The 23,998-nt window shown below is 35.0% G+C and overlaps 1 protein-coding gene across 6 annotated transcripts in view; it reads right to left on the reverse strand.

The window, feature by feature from the left end:
- The window catches only part of LAMA2 (laminin subunit alpha 2), a 336,526-nt gene that overhangs the window by 187,682 nt on the left and 124,846 nt on the right, over nt 1-23,998 (reverse strand). For all 6 annotated transcript variants that reach the window (XM_040697911.2, XM_040697907.2, XM_040697910.2 and 3 more), the window contains exons 7-12: nt 21,643-21,760; nt 20,763-20,941; nt 18,821-18,920; nt 11,954-12,114; nt 7,647-7,787; nt 6,132-6,305 (exon numbers count right to left, since the gene is read on the reverse strand). In XM_040697911.2, coding sequence (XP_040553845.1) covers nt 6,132-6,305; nt 7,647-7,787; nt 11,954-12,114; nt 18,821-18,920; nt 20,763-20,941; nt 21,643-21,760 — 873 coding nt within the window. The remainder of the gene's footprint in view (nt 1-6,131; nt 6,306-7,646; nt 7,788-11,953; nt 12,115-18,820; nt 18,921-20,762; nt 20,942-21,642; nt 21,761-23,998) is intronic.

The following is a 23,998-nucleotide window of genomic DNA, read 5'->3' on the forward strand; positions in this document are numbered from 1 at the left end:
TTCTTTTGTTTGTTTGTTTCTCCACTTTTCAACTGCCTCTATCAACTAAAATCCTTACCTTCAAGGCAAACTTGGGCAAAAGTTAAAGCAAAGGACACTTGGGATTTATAAAATAATTTCACCTATAATAAATTTCCTCTTTTCTTAACAGAGGTATAAGATGATTTTAGCAGAAAGAAATTAAATGTGTGATGGGATACACGATACTTCTGCTGTTAGCGGGCTCCACTAGTCAGGTTCTGAGCCCTGTTCAAACTGATTTCAGAGGCTCAAAGAAGTCTATAAGGTATCCTTACTTTGCACTGCAATCACAATAAAAGCTGTACTTGAACAGTCCCAAGGGGCTATCCAAACATCATTAGAAAGAATTAAAAAAGGAAAAAGTTTGTGAAATGTACTTATGCTTTGGTGGGTTGGTGGTTTTCTCCTCAGTAATGAGTAACTGAACACTACAAAAAAGGCAGTCCATGAGTACAGGAGTGTTTTATTTTCTACTGAGGATCAAGCAAATTTTGGCTAGTCATCAGTATGAAAGGATGTATAGATACACTTCTGTCACATTTCCTGGAGCCATGCTGAGAGAATATTTCATCAAAGCTAAATAATCTAAACTGTGTAGTGTAAGTTAAGCAAACTTAAAGAATCAGTCAGCTGTGGTTCTGATCTTTAAAATGCTTTGCTCTTCACCTGTACTCCAGTTGTTTGTCTATTCCTTTTGGTATCTGAACTTGGCTACTGTCTCAGTTTTTAAAAGCTGTAGTGAAAAAAGTGCTAATAAACTAAGCAGCATGCTTAGTTTAAGTTGAAAACCACTTCATACTCTTGACTGTGTTTACCACGGTGACTTAATTTTAATTTCAATCAATTTAGATTCTGACTTAGAATAAAATTACATTCTTTATATTAGATTAGGTTTTACTTGTTAGAAAATAAAAACATACCAATAAACTAAGCCAGCTTTTTTTTTCTTTTTTTTTTTTTTCCCCAGAAGTATGTATTCAAATATGAAAGTCAAATGAAGTTGAAGTATTTTTCTTTAGGTTCAAATGATCCATCTTAATTTTCTGCCATATGTTGGCTAGATACAACTTTTTAAAAATCTGAGGATTTGCAGCAACTGTGAATAAATTCAGAGATGTTACATCAAATGGAGATTTCTGGAATTCTATTTGCTGCTGGTGCCTATTCATGTTTACATCACACATGTGAATAATGTGCATATAACATAAATATTTCACTCAAATGTACAAGACATTAAGAATCAATTAATGCCCGCAGAAAATTGTTTTTGATAAATCATAAATGACACAGTTATGTTCCCTACTACATCCCCTCCTTATTTTTCCTATTGTAGATGCTCTTTGTTACATGGTCAAATCTGGTCCTGAAACTAATTTCTGTGCACAGGATATAAGTAAAGCTAATTCATCATGAAGTGATGGACTTCCATTGCTATTGAAAAAATCCTTCAGACAATCAGCAGATACTTCAAGCACTGCCATTTTGTTCCAGATTTTAGATTTAGATTAGGGAATGCATTTGTGCTAACTAATCTTCTAGACGAGGGCCTAATTCTCCATACAACCAGGTGAAAAAAAGAAGTATTTTTTAAAGGCACATTATGGAAGAAAATGTTAGACAACTTAAATTTCACTCCTTCAGTTTCCTGACAAAATTCATACAGACACATGCAGGCTAAATTTAAGACAGAGCTGACTGCAATTTTGTACGCTAAGTCAGCCGCTGCTTTTCCTGTGAGGCGAATGAATTTCTAAACAAAACGATAGCAGAAAAAAGTAGCTTCCAATAACAATTAATTTTGCATCTTGGATACTCATTTATATCAAAAGGCGTTAGATTGTTCTCCTTTTAGAGACAGGAAGTAAAATCAAGAAAAAGACTTGGGGATTTATTGAATTCAATCATGTCCTACAAACTAGAAAGTCTTGACATCTGACACCATGACAATACTAGATGAAGCTTTCTGGGTTTCGATGCATTAATAATTTAGGACAATTGATCCCAGCATTTCAGTTCCAGCTGATTATTGTGTTATTTACGCTTCTTTATGTTTTGGGTTTCAACTCCTTCCTTTCCCCCTGTGAGTTGTAGACTGCAATTTGCTTTGCATTATTCTGCCTTTTGCACCGCTATTGCCTAAGAGATGAAAACAAATGGAAAGGAATAAACATAAAAGTCACAAAGACCTAGCTTACGATTATTTCAGAATCCAATATTTAATCATATGAGGTATTCTGGGCAGTCTGCAGCAGATAATGTCACACACATACACACACACACAAAAATAAAGCTCATCACCCCATCTCAATCTATAGCTCTCCATACTAAAATACTTTTTAAAGCCCAATAGATTTTTGTACACATTGGCTACAGGCTTATTACAGTCTTCGTGTCTAGAATCAAAGCAACATTGACTTTTTAAAGCCAGCAAACAGGTTACACAGCTAATTATAAAAGAATAGGCAAAAGAAATGAAATGGCATTGTTAAGTTGAACAAAACACCCTTATTGTTCTGCGTGCACAGATTCAACACAAAACTTTCACCTGCTGTCCTGATTTTTACTAGCATTCAGAGAAAGAACAATGGATGCATATATGGAAGCTTAAACGTATATGAGACTTGCGAAACATGATGTACTAGAATATTTTCAATCTAACAAAGCCTGTTACGCAAGCATCTTTTGCTTTAATTTTTGATTTAGTTTGACTTCATGAAGAACTCATGCTGAATGGGACTGGACTGTAGAACTAGCCCAAATGACAATTGTACAATTACATTTGATACAAGAAACTGCTCGGTCTTAATAAAATCTGTTAGTAAGCCAATGGTATCTTGGAGCAGAGGTGTTTTAAAGCTTCTGCTGTGTTGTTTACAGTCTGAATAATAGCAGCAGTAAGAACTGTTTAAAACCCAGCCAAATGAGTTAGAAAACACTTATCTAATTTGTATATGGATACTGGGTACTGATTAAAGTGTTCAGAGACCTGAATTCTAAGACATCTTCTTCCTAACGGCTGAACTAACCTGTGACTGCTGATCAAAGGCAGTGCTCTAACCGTGTGAAAGGGGTGAGTTATATCTTCACCATCATGGTTAAAGCTGAGCTTTAACAAATAAAGGTACATATCTGTAAAAGACAGAAAATAAAGAGAAGCTTCCTATAACCAAAGATGGACGTTTCTTCATGGAGTCTCATGTGGTCTACATACTCTATGTTGTGCTCATTAGCTATACTGAGTAATTGTAGGTGGCTTCTTCCCAGCATACAAATTATCTATTTTTTTTTTTTGAAGAGATATCAAAGGAAATCAGGCAGAGCATATACATACTGTAATACTTTTGAAACATCATGAACACTTAACCCTCCCATACTGACTTTAAAATAACAGGTGTTTTCAAACCACTTCACTGAGATTGGTACCTAATTTTTAATTAATTTACACTCTCCTTTCATTGCTCTGGTCAAATAGTATCAGAGCGTAACTCATAACACTTTGAGACAAATTTATAAAAGTATCTTAGCATTTAATATACCCATACATGTTGGTTGTTAACAAAGTGCTGACAAAAAAACAAATGATGCTTTTAAACATCTAACAATGTAATTAGAGTTGATAGAATAAGTAAATTTTTCAGTAACTACAAGCTTTAACAGGCCACCTGTTCTCATGATTGCTCTAATCATTAGTTCACTAGGTTATTACAAAGCAGGCAGGAAAATAAACTATTTTATGATACTTACTAAACCCTTAATACTAGCCACTTTAAATTTGTTCTCCCCAACTATCTGTTAGTTTCTAGAAATTAAATTCCACCAGATTACTTCCAAATTGCATTCTGTTTCAAAAATGGCTGTTAGTTCAAAAGCGTTATATAGTCAGGCATGGAAAATAACTGGCTCCTCCCCCCCTCCCCAAATTATCTGTATTCGTACAAAACAGTTTAAGTTATGCTATTAGCATGTATGCTTAGGAGAATGAAAGGATGCAAGTGATGTTAAAATAATCTATGTTCTAGTCTCACTTTTACATAAAAAACTTTACTGCATCATCTATAACCTCCTGTTATTTATAATCTCTCTTTGGAGACATAAAGATTGGTTTCATATAGTCTAATACAATCCATGAAAAAGGACGCTGAAGGCTGCACATTCAGAATATCCCACTTAAAACACTTTTTTATTTTTTTTAACCAGAAGAAGCATTTTGAGAGAGATATAAAACAAGCAGATAGTGTACATATGGCAAGCAATATTGTGGAGGCTTATGCACAACATGCCAACTTTATATTAAAGGAAACATTTTAAATAAGGATTTTAAGATATATTTGAAAACTGGAAAATGCAGAACGGTTACAGTGTTTTGTAACTCAATTCTATTTCCAGGAGTGCCATTTAAGAACAGTAATTTTAACAATAAAAAGGACAAGTGGTTTTCTGTGACACAAGGTTTGGGAATTAGAATAGAAATGTACATTTTGCTATGAGATTTCCTAAATCATTCTCTACTTTTTCTAAGACAAAAATTCTTAAAGAAGTTTGCCTGCTCTGCGATACCAATTATCATACTACATTACAGCTAGCAACGAGTCTCAGGAAAGAGTGTTTTCATCAGGTTTCAGCTGTTTGGTTTTATCCAGCTGCAGCTGTTTAGAGAAATGTTTGAGTTTACAAATAAGGACTTGCAATATTCCATCCCCACTGTATCATATGGCCTAAGAAGTTCTTTATGACTCCAACTTACATGATGCAACATGACAGTTAAGATGTATTGTGATAATATGTGATTGCTTTCAGAATTAGAGAAGTATCAAAAATTTATATAGTTTCATTATTAAGGAAATGGTTTCATTCATACAGAGATGTCTGACAGTAACCACAAAGGACCTCCAAATTACACTGAAAAAATATCTTCCATGTTTGAATACTTTGTGCTCATTCTTATCATTATTTTGCTTACTGAATAGAAGCAGGATGAAATTCTGTCTGGAAAAGTACCACTTCTTATTACAAAGTAATAAATGGTTCGCTAGGTATGGAAAATTATAGAAAAAACTGTCCCTTGACCATCAAAACAGGCCTGACTACCTTTAACAAATTACTGTCTTGAACAGGATGCCCAATTCTTTGGAATGATTCTACTTAGTTTGCACATGCTCACTTACCTTCTGTCATGTTGATTTTCAGCCAACAGGAAGAAAATAAATAAATAAGAGGTTGACTAGCTTGAAGAGAGTACAGTGGGAAAAGCGTTTGTGTTAGTGTTAGTACTTTAGATAATTTTTTACCATGTTCAGTATTATAAGAAATGGAAAGCTGTTTATCTTTCTGCACTTTTAGAACTCATTCAGACCTTAATCTTATCCTCCAGGAAAAAAAAAGAAAAAGAAAAAGAAAAGAAAAGAAAAAAAAAAAGAAAAAAAAAGATTTTTGTGGGTATCATTTATAATAGTAGGAAGCCTAAAAGACCAACAGTCAGATCACTAAGGCACTCATGACTTTAGAAAGCAAATATTTGGCATAAACCTGCAAGGCATGAATATCTGTGCATGTGCACACGTGCACACACGTGCACACACTTAGACTTGGATAATTATATGCACTAGAACTGGTGCAGAGCTCAGAACAGGATCTTCTGAGTTCTAGGGCAAAGTATTCCCTACACAGATCTCTTGCTAAACATTAAAGTTTTGTAACACACCCCCACAACATCTGATATGTAACTTGCATCTTATGAAAAGCAGATAAAGGAATGAGTTTTCAGAGTTGAAGATAAAGTAGGAAAAGTGGTAAGAGAATAGGACAAGACGAAATACACACCAGCTAATTCATTCAAATAATAATAATAATAATACTGCAAACTATAAAGACTACTCCAATACCTGACACCAGAAACCCAAAACAGGCTGAAGATCAAAGATACTTAGTTAATTTTCTCTGTATATTTTTTGCATCAGAAGGACACTCCATATGCCTCATTCCTTCCTGACTGAAATTTTGCTGGTCAGAGAGCTATCCAGCTTTATCTCAGTTCCACCCCCATGCAAAGCCTTCCCCCCCCCACCCCAATAAGCCAAATTAGTGTTGAGGCAAGTACCATCTGCACTTACTTTGTTGCCCAAATAAGAACTGGGTGCACTCCAATAATAAGTCTGTGGCAGTACTTTACGTGCAGACACGTTGTTGATGCTAAGCTGTTGACGCCCACCAATATTCTTTTGCTTAGGAGTAACTCTGATGAGACCAGATAAGCCGACTAGATACCAATCATTCATGTCTTCTATCTATGATGGCAGAAAACAAAACAAAACATATTACAGTCAGAATTAAGACATCAATCATTTCAATTGTCACCATCTCTCATTCTTTCATTTTTTAGAAAATGACTAGATTTATAAATATGATTAAAGGCAGTTTAAGAACAGAAGAAATAATAGGGTAAATAAGAATAAAAAATTTTCTTATTTTTTGCAGCTGGGTGTTAGAACTCCTGAGTAGTTTGTCTGAAGGAAGCGCTGTGTGTTTTATATTATCCAGAGGGAGGCAGAAGTTCAACCTTACATATACATAAGTAATGATTCCTCTGAATATATTAAATGAGTTTACAATAAATGATATCAGTCACAAGAGAGTACAGAAGATGACCTGACAAATGGATATACATTTTCAGATTGTCATAGACAATATAATTCATACTAATTTGTAATTCTGAAGTGTTACAATTTACAAGTTTAAATGTACAGGTTTTTTAGAAAACCTAAAAAAAAAAAAGCTGGGGGCATCAACACTTTTGCATCAGCAGAGATGGATACACTGTTCATGTAAGAATGAGCCTGGATATAAACAGAACAATGTACTAGTTTAGCTGTGGGCTAGAAATTTTTCTAGTTGCTGGCACACGGATGAACACACTAGGCATATGATTTTATTTTCAGATTTCTAGCATACTGTGCAGCCAAGACCAGAAGCTACCAGATCTGAAACATATTTCCCAAACTAGATCTACAGATATGAATATGTAGCATACATCTGTTACAGTGGAATCTGTGTGTAAGTTTTGAGAACTAATGTAAAATTTAGAGTATATTTGATGCTGAAGACATTTTCTCTAGAGTACAAATAAGAACACTTTTATCTCACTTTCATGTATTTTCCTAGGGATATAGTATGCAAAAGAAATACACTCAAAATGCCACCTGTAAGGTAACCCTTTTTCTTATGGAAGCTATATGTTGTATATTCAATGTTTCAAAATTCTTAATTATTTCAGGTCTAGAAATCTAATATTGACCTATAAAAGAGGCTTGCTGTATGGATATGTTACATTTAATTCAGTACTGATTATGCAAGCATATTCCAGGACTGAAGCACATGGCTTCATTTGTGATGCTTATAAGTTCTTTTGCACTCCTCCCTATTTGATCACACATTTTTCAGAACTTTGTCAAATGAAGAAAATACAAAGTTTTAAAGTATTTTCTTCATGATAAATGACAGAATGTATAGGGCATAAAAAAAGATGCATAGTGTTATATAGTAAGATGCACTCTGGTGCCAACAGAAAGTGAGAACCCACAAAAACACAGAATCAACGACATATACTGATACTGCAGAAATTTTCTTACATTTCTGTACGTAAAGTGAGAGCTTGTGCAGACATTTGTTTTCCCAGAGCAGAAACATTCCTCACAGCCTTTGGGATTATTTTGCTGCAGATTGAAGAAGCCTGATTTGCAACGATCACAGTTTTCTCCTTCGACATGTTCCTGCAAATGCACATTAGAATATTACTTCAGTTGTCATGGATTAGAACTTGAGATAATCAGCTTCATACTCTCTTTTACTTTAATGCAGAGCTACAAAGATATTTATAGGAATCACTGTTCATATTTGTAAGTATTGGAATTAGATCCTCTACACAATAAGTTAATAGACTTACCTAAAAATGGCAGAAGACAGAATTTGGACTTCATAAGATTTTTAATTCTTCTCCTATATGAATACATGTACTTGATTTCAGGGAATAATCTAATTTACCTCCTGTATGCTTAAGGGAGTGAGAAGGAAAGGAAGTATGGGACAAAATGTTGTGGCCTCAACCACCTTAGTTTGTTGGTATGGCTGAAGAAATCAACAGTCACAGGTGACAAACTACAAGAACTTTGTATTAGTTATACCACTCATTCAGCTTATCAGTTTTTCAGTGGCCTATTACTAATAGTGGAATCCAGGTTAAATCAAAGAATGGAAAGGGCTGCATTTTCGCATGTGTTTGACAGCCATGCAGCCAGGTTACAAACTTTTCTCCATAGAAAGCAGGCACTGAACTTGAAAAATTCTAAACTTAGCATTTTGTAATTATGCTTTTAAGAGAAAACCTGCATTGTGAAGTAAGTCCTGCTCTGCTACCTTACCCAATTAATCAATTCGTCCTATAGGAAAAAATAAAGCATTCTTTTCAACAATAAATGCATTGCACAAGAAATATATTATGGGAATGGCTTAGTAATTCAATACATACAGGACAGAAATTTTTATCCCTTCTTAAAGTATTATATACAGTTTCTTTAATCCTGGAAATAGTGCTCTATGGCGTGCGTACAGAACAAAATTGTTGGCTGAAAGTCAGCAGAGAATGGACACATTATGAAAAGCCTGCCCACACTTTCTAGTCTAAGCCTGTTTGAAATTTATTGCTCTGAAATAAGTTCAACAAAACCCATTTGATAGCCTCTTGGCTAAGATGCTGCAAAGATGGAGAAAATAAGGCAAAGTTATAGCAGATGCATTAAGGAAGGCAGTAAGAGGGAAGGGGATAAATAAATACAGAGTACAAACGAAAAAAAAATGAATAGACTGTCACTACTGTACATCGAGAACCACTTTTACGTTGGTTGCTCTGAAAGTTTTCTATTTATTTTCAGGGAAAATACAACAGATACAAAGAGCACAATAACACTGTTTGACAAAGAAAATTCTCAGCTACAAAACATTTTTTTCCAACATAGTCACCACCATTACCTATGCATTTTTGCCAGTGAAGAACTGTATGCCATACGTAAAAATCTGCATGGCCATACAGAACATGGCTTAAATTTCACATATCTGTCACTACTGCTGAAACACAATACCTACCAACTCACTGTGCTCAAATACACTTTTTGGTCTCCATAATTGTTCAGTAAGCATCAGTGAATGCCAATGGGCAAATTTTTTATTCCACAGGGAGGAATTCAGTGACACCCTGTTTGTTTCATATGCACTTCCACGTTAGAAGCCATTTGGTCAGGCTGCCCCTCTGCTGCCATCTGTCACACAGCAATAAAATGTAATGGAATATGGGTGGAAAGTTTCCACCTCTACTGCTGTACCACTAACATCCACCTTCGATGTTGTGGGCCAAGATAATAAAATTGGAGGCATTACTTTCAGAGCAGGCGTTTTACATTAAAAACATATAGAGCAAAATATATCCACTCTATCTCCATTATTGTACTGTATCTATTCTCCTCTTCAAGAACATAATATAAAAGTCTCTTCAACAAACCAAAAATCCCTGTAGTACAACTCAAAGCTATGAGGAGTCAGTAGTTTTACCGTTGACATCTCATTAATTTCAAGATGGTATTTTTACCTTTTCACCACCAATTTCGGTGTAAATCAATTAACACATTATTGTCATAGGTTTGCTGAAATCAGTCAGCTACTCATGATTCATCTGAAAAATAACAGCATTATAATGTATGGGAGTTTGCAAGCACCCAAATGCTCTCAAGCTCAAATGTAGAAACTACAGCTGTGAATGCTGCTCATAAAAGTTTCAGACCTTTCCGAAGTGTTTAGTGTGTACAGATTGGCAAGTAGAAAAAAACAAACAAAAAACCACAAGAAAGCTAAAAGCAGATATACTTCTGTAAGTGAAAAGCTGTCCTATTCTGCAGTCACAAGAATGACGTCAGTGAGTAAAACTTGGATAATTCTTTTCAGTAGGTATGAAGTTCACTGAATAACAGACACACAAAGTAGGAAAAGAGATCTAAACTATCCTTCAGGCATTGAAGCAATTCCACAGACTAATCTGTTTCTCAAGCTGGTTTTTAGTCCATTTTTAACAGGTACAAAACTTTGACCATATACCTTCAGAAAGCTCTCTGTGCCAATCCGTGATAAAACAGGTATTTATACTTGCCCCTCACCTTTTTGTACATCAGTTTACTCTGGCCAATGTGGTACAGATAACAATCTAATGCTCACTTACATTTTGCTGCTCACCCTAAGAACTTTTTTCAGCAGTCAATTCTCTTAACAAGAAAAGTATATTTAGTAAATTTCAGAGCTCATTATATGTAATTGAAAGATGTGATTAAAAGAGGAGAAGCATTTTTCCTAAGACCTGCTATTAACTTGTTCAGGCATCCCTCTTTAGTCTTCATAAGGAGCATAGCTAATCTGATGATTTCAGTGTCCTTTTGACCATAATCTGCTTTGACTTGAGTTTGAAGATTTCTGGCGAAAATAAATGTGTATGTATCAGTATCTAGGCTGTCTACAAAGAATATTATTTTTTCTACCATACGCACTTAAAAGGAGATTACAGGAATCAAAAAGGTGGTAAAGGATAACCAAAGAGGAAAAAAAAAGCATGTACAGAGCATGTATGCTTTGGGATAGGAACAATATTTCTATTACTCATTTGCCCATGTTAGACTGATTTTACCAACAAGTCAGTTTGGTTTTACACAAATAAAGTAATAAAAATAAGAACTCTTCAGCACTAGCTACCTTTTATTTAGCATATGACATCTTAACCACTGTTTCAATTCAGAATGTAATAAATTCTGACCTTCTAGACTTAATAGTCAATTAATTAGAACTGTAATATGAATAGATTTTATTCTTGACAGAAAGCATGTGACTATATATAAAGTGAGGATAAGGTTAATTCTCTGATTAGATTTCAGTGTTGCTCAGCTGTTACACCAAAGTGCATGCAACATGAACTGATGAAGTCAAGTACTGAAGTCAAGTACATTCTTGTACTTAGGGATATAATGTAAGTATTTTAAAATTCACATTTATTTCTAATCCTGTTAATTAAATTCAGTAAAGAAACTTGCACAAGTATGACACACAAAAACTGACCCACTATACCATAAATTGTCCTTTGGTCATGTTCATGCTAACTTACTAAACTGTGATTTACAGATCACCATTTGTAAAGCATTTTTTTGTATTTTGGTATATTGTAAGAGGTAGATGCAACTATTTTATTTAAAAGTGTTTTCTTTTGATTTGTCAATGTATAATTTGCTGGAGGTACACAGAAACAAGCAGAAGAAAAAAACATTTTAAAATTTGCTGCTTAGAAATTAAGAAATTAGTTGTATAGAAAGGATGACTAAAAGAAGAAAACAAAACAAACAAAAAAACCCCAAATAACCAAAAAGCTAAATATATTAGAAATTTCTATGAAAACATTCCAAGGCAAGAAAGAATGCCCTCTGTATGGGATTAAAACAGAGAGCATTATAGCCAAAATGGTGTTTTAAGACACCACCTGTTCAAAGGATTTTCTCATCTGAGGTCATATTTCAGGGTAGTTTTAGAGTCCATAATACTTCAAACATACAGATTCTGGACAGATGAGAGGTAGGAATTCAAAGCAAATAATTCACAAACTTCTTAATTATCCCTTCTAAGACATGCAACAGGCTACTAGATACCTATTTTAATTACAGTGAGTTTCAGGGTGACACAGCAATCCAAGGCTTCACAGGACCAGGAACAACAGTTCTATGAGTACTGACTGCCATAGACATTAATGCCCGTAGGTAGGACAGTGGAACGTCACTATATGATAGAAGACCATTGATTGCAATCTTTCAGCATCATTAATATCATCTTATGGCTCACAAGAATTTGATATCCATACCTTACAGACACAGAGACCTACACAAGGGTCAATATTCGCGCTGCCTTCCACTGAGCAGTTGCAGGGCAGGCAGTCAGGATATCCCGTATAACCCAAGGCACATCTACTGCAGTGCTCTCCTGCATAGCCGGTCTTGCAGTGACAGAAACCAGGTAACATGTCTATGGGAAAAAAAAACCAAAAACCATTATACACCTTTGATTTATCATTACTGCTATTGGATATGTTTATTAGACTGCTTAAAGCAACACTGTTTGTAGGTGTAACATACTAATATATACTCTGCTATGTAGGTGTAACAAACTCTGGCTCAGACCTATGCTGACTCGACTCAGTATCCTGTCTGAGAGCTGAGTGCAGCTATTTGAATTTTGAGCTTCCCGAAAGCTGTATATTAGAGATCCACTAAACTGCAACTTGTCCCTAAGTCCTTGCATCTAGCAGATCCAAAAAACTCCTCTTCCATTAATTTGCCTGACTACCTATGAATATGCTTTTTCTTCCCAAACCCGTAAAGCTCCCTAGCAGTAAGTATTGCATTTAGCCATGTGTAGTGTGAAATTAAACACTAATATACACTAAATCTGTATTTGTCGCCCTTTAAATGTCATATCACAGAGAACAGCAAATAACTGTTCCTTTTTCACTATCTCCATGTAATCTGTGACTTCAGTATATCTCTATCCTATCCCACACGACAATTTTATTTTGTGTCAAAAACTTCTATGCCTATTTAATATCTTTTCAAAAAGAAACTGTTCTAAATAGGTGAATATCCCTAGTACTTCTCTACTTCTCCTTTTCCATTTCTAATAAATTATTCAAGGGGAAGGTATAGTGCGGACATACAAATGGCATGATTATTTTTTCAGTTTTGCTTTTAAAACATTGTAATATTTCTTAAGGCTGTGTTGACCTTTTACTACTGCTGAGCAAGCCCTGAGCTGATACTTCCAAGGCACAGTCCAAGGTAATTCTAAGAGCTGTTTCACAATTGCTAATGTCTTACTCAAAAATTACTGCAGTCAATGTATAAGTAGAACTACATTTTTCTCTGCTTAACTTTTCATTTAATTGCTGCAGAATTTCATCAGTTATTTTATTACCCATCCGCCAACTATCTTAAGATCTCTGAACATTTTGCAGCTCTTTCATTTTACTGTGCTGAAAGATTTTGTACTTGCAAACTTTGTCACCTTCCTACTCGTCCCCTTCCCAGGTTAAATATGAATATTCTCAGCAGTTCATACTGATCATCACTGTGAAAATGGTCCATTTATTCTCTTAACCAAGTACTCATCTGTGACAGATTTCCTCTTCCTCTTTCTATTCTACTTTTCTCATGGTATTTGCTGAAGAATCTTGACAAAACTTTTTGAACATTGAAGTGTTTTATTAATCAAATTAACCTTGGCTTCTTCAAACGAATCCATAAGGAACACTGGCCTCCACAAATAAACAAACAAACAAACAAAGAAACAAAAAAAAACACCCTGATCTTGTGTTTTTCCCATTTTAGCCACAGATTGCTAAAAATATTAATCTTTATTTTAGTTCTAGTGATTTTCTTGATACAGAAACCAGATTCCATGTTTTAATTTCCTGGAACCCCCTACCGTTCTTTCACAAACTGGATAAACAGTTTATAATTATATAAGATTAATTTGGATTTTATAAAGTACTATAAACTACATATATAATGCTTCAGCAACTTCATTTTTAACTACCTCCTGATGCCACATATATGTCATGCCATATATGTCTAATGCTTTTCTATTACTATTTATTTGTCATCTTGCTCTAAAACTGACACATCTATTTGAGACACTTCTTCCAATTTGCCCCATGTTTCCCTGAAAAAAAAGGGAAATTCCCTGAGCTCTCTTTTATTCACAGTTACAAAGAATTCATCCAGCTTTTTTTGCTATATCTTTCTTGATTTGTCCTGTTATAAATTGATTACATCTTAATCATTTTAAACTTCTAAATTTCAGTGTCTAGTTATCATTGAGATTTTGATTTATCTAAAGAAGTACTCAACAACATTTAAATATTTGCATATTACTTTTTAAAATATTTTAACATGTGGCTAAAGTTATGATCTTACAGAACCAGTCCCGATTTATGTCCTTTTCTATTATCCTGTGTTGGATATAACTTCTGCCTTTTTCAAGGAACTTCTTTTTAGAATTTTTGTCTTTCCTAGCTTAGTTATGTCTCTTGAATTGAATTAGAAGAACTTATCTTCCTTGAGCACCTAACATCCAGACTATAAACTCTGTGCTTGCCATTTGTTGGATTGTTCATTTTGATTTAGCTTCTAAAAGATTCCTTGTTTTAGGTAAGTTGGATTTCAGGGAGACCTTTCCAATCCTACAAGGATTTTGAATTTGATGGGTCTTCAGAAAAATGTTTTAAACCAATTCCATATGAATAAATCCAGATATTTTTTTTTAATGGTTTCTCTAACTAAAAGCTTGAAGAAATAATCACCTACAGGAGTTTAAAATTATATTATCTATTAATCTGTACTGAAATTCAGTTTATCTTGTTGCTTCTTTGATATCCCAGGGCGGTCATAAGTGTTGTCCCCTAGGGATCTGTTTTGGAACTGATGCTCTTCAACATCTTTATCAATGACTTAGACTGTGGGATTGTGTAACCTCAGTAAGTTTGCTGATGACACCAAGCTAAGTGGTACAGTTGTCACAATAGAAGGAAGGAATACCATCCAAAGGGACCTGGACAGTCTTGAAAAGTGGGCCATGAGAACCAAATGAAATTCAATAAGGTCAAGAGCAAGATGTTGCAGCCTGGAGGGTGAATGGTATCCTGGGCTGCATCAAAAGAGTGGCGGCCAGAAGGGAGAGGGAGTTGACTGCCCCCACTACTCTGTCCTTGCCCCCATCTGGACTGCTGTGTCTAGGCCTGGGGCCCCCAGCACAAGAACAGCACAGAGCTTTTGGAGTGAGTCCAGTGGAGGGCCATGAAGATGATCAGAGGGCTGGAGCATCTCTTCTATAGACAAAAGTTGAGAGAGTTGGGCTTGCATAGCTTGGAGAAGGCTCTGAGGAAACCTCATTACTGTGATCTTCCAATACTTGAAAGAAGCTTACAAGCAGGAGGGGGACTGACTTTTTACACAGGTAGATAGTGACAGGAGAAGGAATGGATTTAAACTGAAAGAGGGGAGGTTTAGATTAGAAGTTAGGAAGAAATTCTTCACTTGGAGGGTGGTGAGTCCCTGGAACATGTTGCCCAGAGAAGTTGTGGATGACCCATGACTGGAGGCTTTCAAAGACAGGCCTGATGGGTTGCTGGGCAGTCTGATCTAGTGGATGGCAACCCAGCACACGGCAAGGGAGTTGGAACTAGATGATCTTTGAGATTCCTTCCAACCCAAGACATTTCATGATCCTATGATTCAGATGAAATAATTGTGCTGTACATCCCATTTGAGCAGCAAAAGACATAGGCAAGTTTGCCTTTTTATAAATGGTCCTGCCTTAATTGGAAGTATGATGTACCCTTTCTTAGATTTCACAACTCAAGTCTCAGCAAATTCAAATTCAATAACATGTTTCAGCATGGAATAAAACTCCCAAATACTAATTTAAATTTAAGTCTCTCCTGTCTCTCCTTCACTGCCCAGTCAGTCCTTTTTTTTTTTTATTTTTTATTTTTTAGTTTTTCATCAAGTACCTTCCTTTCTTCTCTTTCCTTAGCAACTGAGGAAGAGAGATCGGGATTTGAAACACAACTTTCACCACCCTAGTAAATTCCTTTCTTACATGGTTCGCACTGTAGATCGTATCTACCTACTAAGAAGCCTCACATGCTACAACACAGGGAGGAATCTGTGGAGACTTTAACCTATCAGATATTTTTTTTTAGCTTTTATGCTCGTTGATATAGTAAGTCTGTATGATACATTTGGCTCACCTTTAATTTACAACACTATCATACTGGCAAAACTTAGGCTCATGTTTCCAGTATGTAAGTATGTAAATTCCTTGTCGGTGTACCCTTGATTATCTTTACCAAGCTTCTGCAGTGCTTAGTGCCTCAACAGGCTAATTAAATTCTGAATCACAGTAAATGTTTCAGGTCCTTCTTTTGTTGCTATTGTAAAGAACTTACATTTCAGTATATCTTATGGTTTTTGTCTGTTATTTCACAGGCCTTGTCTGAATAGGGTTTTTCGCCATTTTCTACCTGAATATTATCATTTTCTGACATATCTCTGAATATACAGAAGTTTAAAAGTTCATTCTGCAGAATGAGTCATCTTGAAATATGAGTTTTACCATCTCCTTCCTAGCCTACCCGTCTTTCAAAATTACATGAAAATAAATCCATGCAAAATCATGCTCCAAATCCCTGCAAAAACTTGCAATCCAGAGACTGGCCTTGTCATTCTCAGTCCTACTCAATAGCATATACATTCTAAAAATAATATTGTGGAAGTCAGTGAGACTGCTTACTGAGCAAAGGTCTATGAAGCCTGAATAAAGACTGATCCTTATTTATCCTATGAGGTCTGAGAAAGTTCTTCAGCAAAAATAAAGATTGCTATTTGGGCTTATATTATACATAAAGAGGCAGTAGTAAACAAACAAACAAACAAAAAAACCAACAAGCCACTTCAGTACACAATAGCATCTCAATTATGAAATTCTGTAAGTCTGCAAACTTTACAGATCTTGCAGGTACTTAGAAGACAACTAAAATGGCTATTGGCTAAAATCCAATTAGTGCTGCTTGAAAAAAAAGAGTAATGATTTACCAGGGAAGACTAAATGCTGTAGTATAAAGTAGTTCAAAATGCATAGATTCCATCTTCACTTTTGTATAGATAATTGTAAGTGATCTCAATGTCACAATAATAGGTAATAGTCAGTTGTCTATTATTACCTATTATTAGTATGGACTGAACATGAGTGAAGAAATTAATTTTAAAATACAGTACATGATTGCCTGTCAGTTACATTACCAGTACAATATGTAAACATATCATGATTCATGGAAAGTTTTTGGCTCTAATATTTATCTATAGTGCTTCTGAAAATATCATATTGTTGTTATGAAACAATATTTAAAAAGCATTCTTGGACATTCAAAGTGAAAAATATACTATAAAAATATGAATAATACTATTTCATTTCAGAATGATCAGTGAGATATATGCGGATATAGTTATACAAAGCTGATCCAAATTGAAATTACACATGTTTAAAATATAAAAATATTTATTTTTCTGCAGAAAGAATCAATTACAGAATGATTCCTATATGCTCTTCCCTTATCTTCCCCTAGCCTGAAACACCTACATATGCAGCCTATGAAATCCTCTTGTTGCACTTCATCTGTGTACCAATTGCTGCGACATTTATTACAAAGATCTGCTTTAACTGTTACTTACAGTACTGAGGCACACAGAAAACATACAGCATACAGATTTATTTTCCTTAAGGGCAGTTCACAGCAACTTTATATCCCAATGACTACTATATTTCCATTTTAGTTTAAGGGTTTTTATCTTACAAACTATTACAACTTTTCTGGACTTATAAGAAATACCCCTACAGCCTGGAAGAGACCATGGTGGGACAGGTGTCCATGCAACAGACTATAGAGAATCCCAAGAAAGAGAATGGGGATAGATCCTGTAGGAACAAGGTCTCGTGGAGAACCCACAGTGCAGACACTTTTTTTCCTGAAGGACTGCAGTCCCTCTAATGAACCCATGCAACAGCAAGGGAAAAGTGGGAGGAGAAACAGGTGGCAGATAGTAGCTGTCAAGGACTGACCAAACTCCCTCGGCCAGTTGTGATACAGGTGAGGAGGTAGAGGAGCTGAGAATGAAGGAATGAGTTTGAGCCTGTGGATGTATTTTACTTTTTGTCTTTGATCATCACTATCCAAATCTATTTAAATTGGCAATAAATAAAATTAATTTTCCCCAAGTCACATCTGTGACAGTAACTGGGAAAAGATCTCATCTTTATCATCCGGAATGACATTTTTCATCTTATTTTCTACCTTGTCTTATTTAGGTGGAGGAGTAAGATAACAGCTGGGTGGGCAGCTGACAACTGGCCACGGTCAACCTGCTACTAATCACTGTTGTGATAGTAATCAGGCTGCATCACTGTATCTAGAAATTTTAGTTTTATGGAACTGAGGTATGTAGTACTTGATTGTTATATTTTCACTGATCTCCATTTAAAAGAAAAGACTGCTACAACATCTCTTATCAATAGATTCCAATTAGCCCAATTAAAATATCTCTTAATAGCTGTCCTTGACTTTTATTGGCTTCCTACAATATTTTCAGAAGTTTGCCAGCAAAAGCAGCAGAAATATATCGCAACCCATTGTTTCCAAAGCACAAGACAGGAACTTATTCCACATAAGATAGGTTTTTTCATGGCTATCATAAAGAGCTTGTAATCCTATATAGATAATATAGATGGCAAACGTTATATTACATTTCAAACATATCTTTTCTAGGGTTCAAATTTAAATATGCATGGAGAAGTAAAGTGATGTAAAGATTACACATGTACTAGCTGTAATCTGTGCTGTAAAAGAAGAAAGCGCTATAAAGAGAAAACTCCCAAATATTCCATGGGCAATACTCTCCCAGACATACCATGTTTACAAGCCATGTATCTGAAGGAAGCTTCAGAAAATCTGGAAATATAAAATCTGAATTTCCAAAGAAAATTATAATTTACACTGGATGTCTGTAAAAAAAATCTTTAGAATTTCCTTTTTTTAAAAAGGATGGAAAAAGATGACTCAGTTTTATTTTGACCACTGCTGAATTTCAGCTTTAATATCCTTGTCTTTTAGGAATATTACCTCCTTCTGCATGTTTTTCGTCTTTGACACAAGTTTCATGTAAAGACCCATTTGGATCACAGGAACAAGGCTGGCATGGATCTGGGCTATCTGGCAATACCTATAGAAAGAGAGATATAATAAAACAAAATTATACCTTTAATGAGTGGAAACATTTACTTTTTAAACAAAAGTTTGAGAGCTGCATTCTGTGTAGGAAACTTAAACAAAAAAGGATGGTTGCCTAACTCAACCCATGCAGACTCAATTTTAATGTTCCATTTTAGATTTTCATCAGAAACATATAAGTTTAGATACAATTAGGTTTTCAACAAAAACAAAACAAGTGTATAGTTATTAACAGAGACTGGTACCATTAAAAGAAATAGTCAAGTATCAATGAATTATAGAATTGGTTGGGCTGGAAGGGACCATTAAGATCATCTAGTTCAAATCCCCTTCTATAGGCAGGAACACCTCCCACTAGACCAGGTTGCTCAAAACCCCATCCAGCCTTGCCTTGAATGCTTACACAGAGGAAGCATTCATAACCAAATTGGGCAACCTGTTCAAGTGTCTCACCACCATCAAAGAAAAGAATTTCTTCCTAAGATCTAGTCTAAATAGACCCTCTTCCATTTTAAAGCCATTTCCCCTCATCTTGTTGCTACACAGCCTTATAAAAAGTCCCTCCTCAGCTTTCTTGTAGACCACCTTCAAGTACTGGAAGACCACTATAAGGTCCCCTCATCAGTGCCTTCTTCAGGCTGAAGAACCCCAGCTCTCTTAGCCTGTCCTTGGGGTGAGGGAGGAGGGGGGGTGGAGGAGCGGTGTGTGCTCTAGCCCTCTGAATCTAAAGTAGATTTTAAACATCGATCAATTGAAGTAGATTTTAAACATTCACTGGCTAAAGTAACCTTGACAAGTAGTTTAGTTTTTCTGGTCAACAAGATTCAAATAACTAATTGTTTTTTGTCAGTCAATAACTACACAAAAAGGGAAGTGTAAAAAAAGCAAACACTTTCCTATCCTTCCAGAAAAGGCTATCTCAAACAAAATTAAACTTTAGTCTAATACCAGACTGGGGATGTAAATTACATATATTTTTATCTATATTATATAATGTATATAGAGATATAGTTCCTATTAGTCAGATGACAACCAATTAATGAATAAATCAAGTGTCATACTGCTAAATAGATCAGTACTCCTCCTCTACAGGCTCTAAGACTAAAAACTCTGTATCAGGGAGAATGTAATTATTGTTATTTGCTGATGTTTTCTGTTTGAGGAGTGAAAAGCAATCAGACTAATGGGCATGATTTCCTCAACTGAAACTACGCAGACAAAATGTCAGGAATTTAAACACACACAATTAGTGTAGCTATTTAAAGCACAGGCACAGCCTATATTGGCAATACAACTTAATATAATGTGCATCTTCTGACAGCTTTCTTTTAGAAGAAAATATAACCTTATATGCTGAAACACAAAAAACAATTCTTGTTGCACTAAAAATGAAAAGCATTCCTGGGACATCATGGAATTTCAGTTATTATTTTTTCTATATTACCTTTTAAAAATAAAATTTATAGACAAACTTTATCCAATATTGAGCATTGCAATATTTCTTTGGTCTTTGATAACACATCTTGAAATTTACTACTGAGGTAGAAGTTCTATTTACAGGATCACATCCTCCTTTTAACTGAAATATTAGCTGGAGACTCTGACCTCAGTGCATTCCTTCATATCAACAAGATTTAGTTTCATATTTCTGAACATTAACTTTACAGATTTCCAGCTGTGAAAAGCAATTGCTACACTGTCAGAGTTTAAAGTTAGCATTCATAAAATGGCATCCAAACTCTGTCACCTCTTTATTAATACTAAATTCTCCATGCTGAAGTGATAGTTTGAACATAGTGAATTACAGGGAAGTGACAACAGGACATGCATTTACCCCTTTAGGTCTGAAGTAGCCATCAACACAGGTCTCACAGTTTATGCCATCAGTGTGGCTTGTACAATTAACACACACTCCACCCCCGATGTATTCTCCAAAAATATTCAAACTCTGATTTCTGTCTGCCACATTCTGATCGTAGTAACATTCCTCGGTCTTCCCATGACAGTTGCATGCTAAAAGAGAAGGAAGTGTATTAGCAAAGACTTTCTAAGTTATCAAAATCAGTCTTTTAACATTTCATTCATTTGTACCACACGCAGTATAACTGAGAACACATTCAGGCAGTAATTTTCTACTTCATCTACAAAAAGTAATGTGATCTAGTCACAAATGCAGCCTGAAACTGCACATTGTATTCTTTTCTTGATGTTTCGTCTCAGAGGGCAATGTAGTGGACAGATATAAATTAATTGGGTTCTTCTGTTTTTATTTTCTTCCTTTTTAAAATTGATGATACAGAATTTTTTTTTGGTAGTTGCATACACATACAGCTCATGTAATAGCAACTTAAAATAAGAGGAATCATAAGAAAAAAATAACAGAACAGCGTAATTAAATTAAAATAATTTCCATGAAAGCTAAAAGATGTCCAAAAAACACTTGTTTTTCACATATGCTTATAAGAATTCAGTCAGAACAAAAGAGATTTCCCATCTTAAAACTTTGTGAGAAGTTTAGATCTAAACTGAAATATTCTGAGTTCAATAAAAGTACAATTCTACATGACTTTTTTGAGTTAGTCTAAATAAGTGAACAACACCGATTCATCAACAAATGTGGTTAGAAATAACATAAATTGCAAAATCATTTAGGACTCAGTTTCAATTTTCACCAGTAGCTACAGTAATCCTCTTCTGTTCTGCTTTCAACTTACGTTCACATTGGTGCTTAACCAGGAAAGTCCCAGCATGCCAAGGTTTTTGATTGAAACCAGGACAACACCGATCACATGTCTCTCCACAAGTGTTGTGCTCACACTGACAGACAGATTTCTAATTTAAAGGAAAAACAAATATTTACAAAATGTGACAATTTGAAGAATTTGTCCCTGTATGTAATCTGCATTCCAGCTGAAATTATGAAGACGTTATTATTAATGGATAAAATCTGTAATTCCTTTGCTTACTAATTTTTATTTATTTATGCTGTATTTATTTATGCTGTAATCACTCATGAGAGACAAAAGTTTAACTTGAATAGTTCAATTTTAGGAAAGCAGCCAGAGTGTGGAGGAATTTGGCCAGAGAATCTTAGGATAATCTAAGAACATAGGAGAATCTACTTCCAACTTACTGAATTAAGGAGAATAGGAGAACAAACATTTCCCAGTGCAGCAAATAAGACAGAGTGCTGGTAGTCCTCAAACAGAGCTTCACATTACAGGAAAACTGACTTGACTGCTAGCTTACACTAGAAGGGTGATCCAACCTCCGCCCTTCCCTTGATGTAATATTCCTGCAGCTGCAGAGTAAAATCAGGTCTGCTGACTGATTCCATAAAAATAGTCATCTTTTGTTTAAACTTTAAGATTATTTTTTGCTGGATGATTCAACTCATCTTGTAACCTTCTAATTGTACAATTACACTGCATATGAGGGCAGCAAGTGAAGGTTTAAACAGGAGGTGGGAGGAAGATCACCACCCTTGCAGTGGTCTTTCAGTTTCTCAGATCACCTCAGTCCCAGCTTAGTTTCAGCATGAAAATATTGTAGGCAACATGCAAACTCTGAGCCTCAGAAGAAGACAGGGAAAGAAAGAAAGTGCTGTTCACAGACAGGAACAAAAACTGACTTTCCAACTGTTTTTCAGTGGAGCAGATATCCTGTGGCCCATGTGAGGGCCAACTCAAGGACAACATAGCAAGATTACCTGGAGAAATTCTGTGGCTGACCAGGCAAAGCATGAATCTTGCAAAACAAGGACAAGTTAAAGAATGCTTCAGAACAGCAAGGCAGTAAATTCAAGCAAATTTATTCTTCTTAATGCTAGAGGAAAATTTATAGTCACAATATTTTACAAGCCAAAGTCCACCTATTTCGGTATGGCTCATTCTAGGGAGTATCCTTGGAGATCTAAACCAAATCTCTTGGTTTAGATATTCCATAAATATATGAATATATAAATATTCCAAATCTCTTATGGCTTGTGTTGTTTCACTTACTGTATTTGTGATACTGGTTAGACAATACATATTTGTCATCCTACAAAAGATGATACCACACTAGTCAAAATGCCCTTTTAATCAAGTAGCCCAACAATCTGAAGTCTGCCTTCATCTGCAATAATAGCTGTTATTTTCTGAGGTAGGGCCGCAAGGCACTGAGATAACACAGCAGTGTGATAAAAAAGACCATCTATGTCTTTGAAACAAAAGTACATTACTTGCTACGCACATCACTACTGAAAAGGCTTACAAGGATTCAAGCAAGAAGTTTGTAAAATTTTTGAAAGGTACCATGGAAACTGCTTAGAAATGCTAATGCAATATCTGTCAGATTTCTTCTTGTTTTTTATTTATTTATTTATTATTATTATTATTTGGTTTGTTTTTTGTTTGTTTGTTTGTTTTGGTATTGTTTTTTTTTTTTGGGGGGGGGGGGGAGTTAATCAGTTCTTATGCAATTGTTCAATGTCATACAGAAACAAGATTTCCTGTTATACAGCACAATAATTCTAATTGAGTGAATAGCATATGAAGAGTTCCCACACTGTGGCACATCAGTAATGATAGTAGATTGCAAATTCTGTATTAGTAATGATGTGCATTTTGACTATAAATAATGATATTTCTATATTTTTGTTATAACAGCTATATGTTTATTAATGGTGTAAAAAGAGATTTACATGTTTAGAATAAATTGTGAGCAGTTTGTGATTTTCAAGACTAGATTGACTGATCACTCAATATTTCATGTATAGTAAATATGCCATTATAGAATCATCATTTATTTGCAAGTATTGATTAAATACTTGTCAGTTATTCAGGAACTATCTAAACTAATATCAAATAAGAAAAACAGACAGTATTCAATTCTACAGATACATAATGTAACCCTAATTTTTTTTTCTTTTTTTTTTTTTTTTCTTTTTCTAGGAAATATTGAATATAAACAGAATTATCTGAAATCTAATCTTCCAATATAGACAAAGCTTCTGCTGACATGGCATGAATGGCAATTGTTCTGGTTGCCAGCACTATTTTATCCTGACACAGCTTCTGACTGTTCTTC

Source organism: Gallus gallus, chromosome 3 (genome assembly GCF_016699485.2).
Source record: "Gallus gallus isolate bGalGal1 chromosome 3, bGalGal1.mat.broiler.GRCg7b, whole genome shotgun sequence".
Taxonomy (NCBI): domain Eukaryota; kingdom Metazoa; phylum Chordata; class Aves; order Galliformes; family Phasianidae; genus Gallus; species Gallus gallus.